General features: G+C 41.4%; 1 protein-coding gene across 1 annotated transcript in view; it reads left to right on the forward strand.

The window, feature by feature from the left end:
• ADGRB2 (adhesion G protein-coupled receptor B2) overlaps positions 1-8207 on the forward strand; it is a 161347-nt gene that overhangs the window by 67706 nt on the left and 85434 nt on the right. Inside the window, exons 7-8 of the mRNA XM_015819030.1 lie at positions 4710-4874; positions 5882-5983. Of these exons, the coding sequence (XP_015674516.1) occupies positions 4710-4874; positions 5882-5983 (267 nt within the window). The remainder of the gene's footprint in view (positions 1-4709; positions 4875-5881; positions 5984-8207) is intronic.

Raw genomic sequence — 8207 nt, forward strand, 5'->3', positions numbered from 1 at the left:
ATCTTTAACCCTTGGCTGGCTGTTTGGGTGTGTGGGTCGGAACGGGGACAGAACAGGTCCACAGTACCCTTTTAAACAGGAAAGAAGTTGATGGTTCATACTACCAACATAGCCAATTGACAAATGCTGACCGTATGAAACCACTCTCCAGCAGAGAAGTCCCTGGGAGAAGATGCAAGTGTGTCAAAAGCTGCAAGATGGCAGATGTGCCTAGTGTGATCACACACATACACAAAAGGGATGGGGCTTTGATTGACCAGCACGTTGAAGATTTTGACTCACCCCTTCCTTCTAAGACTAAGCATCTGATAAATATTTGATTTCCATTTCCTGAACTGGTTGCTCCCTAACTACAACTTTACCGTTTCTTCTTCACTGCCCAAGGTGATATAATCTCTTGAAGGAGTCTGAGGTTGCGGAATTCAACAAATAATTTTTGAACAGCTCTTCCCCACTGTCTCATTGATCTCAGGACCTTGATGAGGAAAATGAAGTTCTCCAGTCAAGCAAAAGCAGGGATTTATTTAGAGGTGTTTTTGTTGTTGTTGTTTTTAAAATGCTATCAAGCTGATTTGCCAGTTTGGCCTACAGGCATTTTTAAAAACAAACAAACAAAGCAACTGAGATGAAACAGCAGAAAAAGAGATAGCATTTAGCTAGCATTTTAAATTCGCCAAGGACGAGAGATGAATAGAATTTAATTTATTTATTTCACTTTCATCAAGCATTTGTTTTAATGAGCTCAAGTAAGCATGGGGTGCCAGTTCTTGTTTTATTCTCCCAACAACAGGTGTGAGATAAGTTTGTGTGACAAAACAAACAAACAAACAAACAAAAAAACATTTGGCCCAAAGACATTCACTGGTTGAGTTTAGAGACGAGCCATATGCAAAATGTCAAATCTGAATTGTTTGACGTCCCAAACCACCTTGTTTTGACCTCAGAATAGTCCTTTCAGTGGCAAATGATCTCTTTGCAATTTAAAACAAGTTCATTTGATTAGTCTGAAGGTGTTTTGTGATAGGAATAGAGCTATTTCTTAATTGGCCCTGGCTACTTTGAACCTGAGGGAAAACCTCTTTTGAATTTGGAACTCTTACTGATGTGCTCAAAATAACTCTTTCAATGCTCAGTCCAAGATGTTCCAAATTCAAGATATTTTGCACCGTATATTAACCCCTAAATCTCTCTCTGGCTCCATCAAAGTCCAATTGTTGCCAAAAATATACAGGTAGTCCTCAAATTATGACCTCAGTTGAACCCAAAATTTCTGTTGCTAATCAACACAGCTGATAAGTGAGTTTTGCTCCATTTTACGACCTCTCTTCCACAGTTGTTAAGTGAGTCAGTGCAGTTGTTAAATTAGTGACACGGTTAAGCTTCCCCATCGACGTTGCTCGACAGAAGGTCTCAGAAGGGGATCACATGACCCCGGAACACTGCAACCATCATAAGTACATGCCAGTTGCCAAGTGTTTGAATTTTGATCCTGTGATCAGGGGGAGGCTGCAACAGTTGTGAGTGTGAAAAATGGTTATAAGTCGCTTTTTCGGTGGTATTCTAACTTTGGTCACTAAATGAACTGGTGTAAGTGGAGGACTTACAACTGCATTAAACAGAAGTAAGCTTTGCTAAATGCCGCATCTGAAGGCAGAGCAGCTATGCAGTGAGAAAGATTTTTAACCAGGGTTCTTCAAACTTGGCCCTTTTATGACTCGTGGACTTCAGCTCCCAGAATTCCTCAGCCAGCCATGCTGAGGGGAAAGGGAGAGGTTTCCAAGCTGAGCCATGCTGGCTCAGGAATTCTGGGAGTTGAAGTCCATGAGTCATAAAAGGGCCAACTTTGAAGACCCCTGATTTTAACTCTGTCATGAAATGTTTTCATGAGAACTGAAACCCAGCCATGCTTTGATCTTGGGAAGGCTTCTGCTAAGGAGTGGCCATGATGTGGGACCCAAAGTCTTCCTTGCTACATCAGGAACAGCTGGAGAATGACTGCTGACCTAGATGGTAGCAAATGGGAAGAAGATAGCCTGCAAGGATTTCAAAATCCTGACTCCTTTCCTTGGCAAACAATACACCTCTCAGCTTTTATGAGCCCAATTTCAAACTATGCCCCAGAATCCTGGCATGGTTTTGTCCAAACCCTGAGCTACAAGCTTAGCAAGTCCTGGTTAACATCACCCTGTGTGCTGCCAATTAGTTTGAAGCAACAGCTGTCCTTTGTAAAATCAGAAGTCCTAATGCAGCAGGTTTGAAGATGACAGCCATCAGGCAGGAATGACAGATGGCCTTGAGCTGCTTCTGGCTCCTTTCTCCCCATCTTCCCTCAGAATCAAGTTTCATTTGCCAGTTTTTCCTGAAGAGTGACAGCTGGGTTTGGCGATGGCCACAGCATTTTAGTCAGTGTTTCTCAATATCCACCATTTTAAGATGTGTGGCTGGGGAATTCTGGGAGTTGAAGTCCACACAGTGGTGGGTGGTTGAGAAACATCGTCGTACGTTCTTTCTCTCTGATTACTGTTATTCGTCATTACTGTTGTTCATCATCATCTTTTTCTTTCTTTCTTTCTTTTTTTGAGATTATTTGGTGTGTTTGTGTAGGCTGTCCTTAATCCTGCAAGGTAAATCATTGTCTCTTCCTGTTTCCGGTAACTGGATGGTCACCTTGTTCCTTCCTCAGATTATGTGGGGTCTGCATCTGAAATAAGACTAGAATTCAGATCTTTAAAGGTTTGATTTTAGCTGGGTACAGAGTTGCTTTGGGGCACGTTTGTCATAATTGCAGAACATTAATAGAAAGATTGTCTGCAAGCTGAAAGTCAAGAAGTAGAGTGTCTTGTCAAAAGGAGCTTATAATAGAATTAGCCTGAGAAAAGGAAGGAATGTATTCAGATATTGCAAAAGAAAAAAGGATGGACATTCCTTTTGTATCTTTTAAATAGAAAGCAACCCTCCTCACCCTTCCAGTCAAGAAACTCTTAGAAAATGAATCAAAGACAGCAAGGAAGTTTTGTCTTCATATGCTCAAGAATAAATGGGAGCTAAAGTACATATAACTAGCTATCAAATCCCCTTTTTGCAAGAAACCCACCTAACAAGACTGAGAATTTATCAGCTTTAGTTATGAATTGCTTGATAGGTTGTGCTAGACACAGAGCCAAGATGCGGGTGAGAATCCAATTTTGATCCTGTGCATCAAGGACAAACTGTCTCCATCAACGCCTGAATCCATTATTCTATAGAGGACTATTAAGGTTTCCTGTAGGTAGCCTTCTTAAAATCATTTGGCACTTATTATGGCTTATATGTCCTTGTAATGACCAGGAGCACCTGGTCTGAGCACCTTTGGCATATAGTCATGCTGGCCACATGACCACGGTGTCATGGTTCCAACAGATGAGACTGGACAGACATTGGTCTGAAATTGTATAGGGTTTCCTGTCTGAGCAGAGGGTTGGACTAGATGACCTCCAAAGTTCCTTCCAACTCCAACTCTGTTCTATTATTGCTGGATCATCAGGGGACTGTTTGAAAGAAAACCAAAGAGTCTTTACAACCTACCTGGAGATAGATTGGTTCTAAATGGGAAATGGTTCAGTTGCTGGGAATTCTTGTAACTCCATCTAGTTCTTCTCAATCAATCTTGCTAAATGCTCCCCAGGAAATCCTGCTTGGAATAAAAAAAAGTTTTAAGCAGCTTCTGAAGACCCTGATGCCAATCCCAGCCCCAACATCCATTCAACATCCATTCACAGCTGCCAAAATCCCAAGGATTTTGCATTTTGGGTGGTCTAGTTAAGAACTGAAATGAGTGCCTGTATTTTTGCCCAGAGTCAATACTCTTGACCACTTTAAAAATTCAAACCCCCATAAAAAAAGAGATATCCCCCCCTTTCTTTGGTATCTTATGCTGCATGAGATCTTTGTCATTACAAAAAGCAACTTGTAGCTCCCCTTCTGAGTAAGCTGCCCCTTCCTTTCCTAGACCTTTGCAGCAATAGGCACATGAATGAGATGATGTCACGGCAAGACCCCTGCGTTTTTAAAGCTAGCACTCCCAAAAGAAGACAGGAAACCACGGGCTTTCTCCCCAGTGTGTTATCATTTTTGCACGATGACTTTTGTTGAACGCTTATTGGGATAGTCTCATCACAGCCACACCAGAAGCAGTTAGATGGTTAGCTTCCTTAGTTATTGAATTATAGCATCTACTTTATGGTGCCATATTTAGCAACAGCAATAGCACTTACACCCATATAATGCTTCACAGTGCTTTACAGCCCTCTCTAAGTGTTTTACAGAGCCAGCATATTGCCCCCCAATAATCTCATTTTACCAACCTTGGAAGGATGGAAGGCTGAGTCAACCTTGAGCCAGTCAGGATCGAACTGCCAAAGTGCAGAAGTAGCCTGCAGTACTGCATTCTAACCACTGCGCCACCAGGGCTCATGGTTTTTATCATGGTTTTACCTTAATATTTTATCCTGTATATTGTAATGTCTATACATTACACACATACACACCCACTTGCTGATGCTCTACTTAAACTTATATGTGTATTGTATATATAATGTGTATTATTAGTGATGTATGTTATGTGAGCTCGGTAGATGCCATTTGCTACATAAATAAATGTGTGAATAAGAAAGGAGAACAGGGGTTGAGACGCTCCTAATCCTCTCCACCTTCCACTCCCTTGTCTGCAGCTGCGAGCAAATGGGGTCCATGGAGTGAATGGAATCTCTGCTCCAAGACTTGTGACACTGGCTGGCAGAAACGTTTCCGGATGTGCCAGGGGACAGGCGCACAAGACTACCCCTGTGAGGGCAGTGGGGAAGAAGTGAAGACTTGCAATGAGAAAAAATGCCCAGGTATTTGGAACATAGCACGCCAGCCCTTCTCAAGAGGGATGGGCAGAAGAGTTGTCCCGCATGGTGTTCTACTGGTTTTCATTCAGTTTAATGCGGGGTTTCCTAACCTTGGCAAATTGAAGACGTGTGGATTTCAACTCCAAGAATTCCCCAGCCAGTCATGCTCGCTGGGGAATGCTGGGAGTTGAAGTCCATACATCTGAAATGTCTGAGGAGTAGAAATTGCAAATTGCGCAGGATTGAAAGAGGACCATCCAATGAAGGACTGAAATCAGGAAGTGTCTGGTAGCACCTGTTCTATCTTAATTTTTATTAAAATCTGAACAGATGCTATGAAATGCCTATTCCCCCCCCTCCTGCAATCTTATGCTAACACAGCTTTCCTCCTACGAGATGCGTGAGTGGGCATTCATTAGTGTCTGTGGCCATTTTGTCATCTCATAGGGGCAAGTTGATGCAGGTTGTCAATCTTGCGAGGTACTTCAGATAAGAGGCCGATCCGGAAGTTTTAGTTTTATCTTTATTGTAAGATTACATCAACAGAATCTTGCAAGTCTGAAAATACATCAATACATCTCTCCCACTTCTTCACAGTCCAAGATACTAGGGAGGGTCCCTTCTGAGACAATTGCCCCACCCAATTTTATTCTGTTCATCTGTCTCTTATCTGACCATTGCTTACTCTGCATCCCTTCTGCCTGTCTCCCAACATCTTTCCCAGGTATCTTACACAGCTTCAACCTTGGGGATATATTCTAAATCTCGTTGCTTTTGAAAATAAATTTAAAAGCATATTTTGCTCCCTCCAATGATATGAGAATTGGTAGGAAAAAATATGAGATAATTCATCTGCACATCCTTAATTTGGTGATGGGCCATCACATCTGCTGTGTCCGTTCTCCTTTTCCCCACCATTGTATCTTTGGACTAACTTTGCTAGGTGACTGTATTGGACTAACTTTGCTAGGTGACTGCTGCCACACCTGTTCCCTCTTCTCTCCTCCCAGCCTTTCATGAGATGTGTAAGGATGAGTCCATTGCCCTGATGACTTGGAAGAAAGCTTCAGCTGGTGAAACAGTCTACAACAAATGCCCCTCCAATGCTACAGGTAGGTAGATACCTGGGTAGAGATTGACAATGTAGGTTCCCCAAACTGGAGCCTAAAACACTACAGAGGACAACTGAAAAAGGAGAGGTAGATTTATGAATGACAGACCTTTTCCAAATTGGATTTCACTCTGAAAACAGAGGACTAATTTAGTTGACATTAATAGCAACCAACCTTATGGTCTCTGGATCTGTTGGACTGTTGGTCCCATCAGTGCCAAGGCGACTGGGTTAGATGGAAGTTGGAGTGCAACATCAGAATTTGTTTCCTTTATTGAGTACTTCAAAGAAAATTACACATGCAAGAAGAAATATATAAAAAAGTAAAACAATATAATACAGATAAATGAACTGGGGACTTTAAAATGTCAGGGAGGTCTTAAATACCATTAACATTGTGAATAATTAAATATACCACATTAATCATTTTAAGAGACTAAAAATCAGTATTAAACCTAAGCTAAAATTGACTAGCAAAGACCATAATCAACATAACATAAATTGAATAAAATTGCACATTGTACTAAATTCAAATCCATCTTAGTAAAAATCTGTTTGGATTTAGATGAATTATACAATTGAAATGCAGATTCCATGCATAAATAAACCCCAAAGTTGGATGTAGTACTACCCTTTATTTTAAATCAAAGCCTCAGAATGCTTTCCACTCCTAACCATACTCAAAAACTCTGAGGTTTCTGGCGATGTCCATTTTGCTCTCCGAGTTCATGGTGACCTAACCCTAACCCTAAGTGGAATTTTCCTCCAATGGGATTTTCCCATGTATTTTACTAGGAAACATAGATAGGGCAGCCTAGAAAAGTCAGTGCCTCCTAACCATACCCAAGCACTCCGAATTTGTTGGCGGTGTCCATTTGTTTTATGTCTATTTGCTGACCGGAGTTTTCCTCATATCGATGGAAAACTTTATAAATCTGTTAAATAAAGAAACAGAAATATTCATGCTTCAGCTAAAAAGGAATAGGTTGGTTTCTATTTTCTAAGAGGAGAAAAAAACAGGGCATAATCGAATGTTCGGAGACAGTACTACAAATAAGGAACCTCGGTCAGCCCTGTGGTAAGATGGTGGGGCAATAAATTTAATAAATAGAAGAAAGATAAATGTGATATGAAATACAGGTAGTCCCCAGCTTACAGCAGTTCATTTAGTGACCATTCAAAGTTACAATGGCACTGAAAAATGTGACTGATGACCAATGTCCCACACTTATTGCTCTTACAGCATCCCCATGGTCACGTGATCAAAATTCAGATACTTGGCAATTGACTCATACTTATGATGACTGAAGTGTCCTGGAGTCATGCCACCTTCTGACAAGCAAAGTCAATGGGAAAGCCAGATCCACTTGTCACTAACTTAACAACTGCAGTGATTCACTTAACAATTGTGACAGGAAAGGTCATAAAAATGGGGCAAAACTCACTTAAATCTTGTGCTCAGTTGTGGTCGTAAATTGAGGACTACCTGTAATGAGATTGTACTGGGAATCCTTCTCTATCACTTGAGGTTGGTTTCTCCATCTGACTCTCCTTCCACTTAAAATACTGCTAAGGTCACAATCTGCCCATTTTCGAACTCTCACACTCTCCAGTGCCATAAACAGAATAAATAATAAACACTTTAAGAAAGCCAAGTTGGAAAGATATTTTTGTTACCGTTACTGACACAGTAATGTGTCAGAATGGGGACGATGATTTAGAAAGGCAACAGACGTGTTAGCACAGAAGCTGGAAGTGGCCAGGGATTCGAAAGCTGTTGGGTTAGATTCTCATTTCCACCATTGCCTATTCTATACTTGAAGTTGAAAAGCTTTTTTCCCCCCCAAATAAAATGCTACATGTTGGGTCATCAGGTCCAAAGAATTTAGATTGTCTCAGTGGCATTTTCTTCCATTCACTTCCAAGAGGTTTGGGTTGAAAATGTAAGGCAATAGTGTGTTTTATTTTGTTATTTGTGACCGGGATTGCTTTAATAAGGCAATTCAGGCAGAGAAAGGCATGCTAAACCGTTATGCGGTGGTTCTCCTCCTTCCTCACCGACCGTACGCAGTCTGTATTGGCAGGGGGACAGAGGTCGACTCCTAGGCCCCTAACTTGTGGGGTGCCGCAGGGGTCGGTCCTCTCTCCCCTTCTGTTCAATATTTATGTAAAGCCGCTGGGGGAGATCATTCGTGGTTTTGGGGTGGATTTCCATCAGTACGCTG

This window comes from Protobothrops mucrosquamatus, unplaced genomic scaffold (assembly GCF_001527695.2).
Source record: "Protobothrops mucrosquamatus isolate PMUCROS unplaced genomic scaffold, P.Mucros_1.0 scaffold851, whole genome shotgun sequence".
NCBI lineage: Eukaryota > Metazoa > Chordata > Lepidosauria > Squamata > Viperidae > Protobothrops > Protobothrops mucrosquamatus.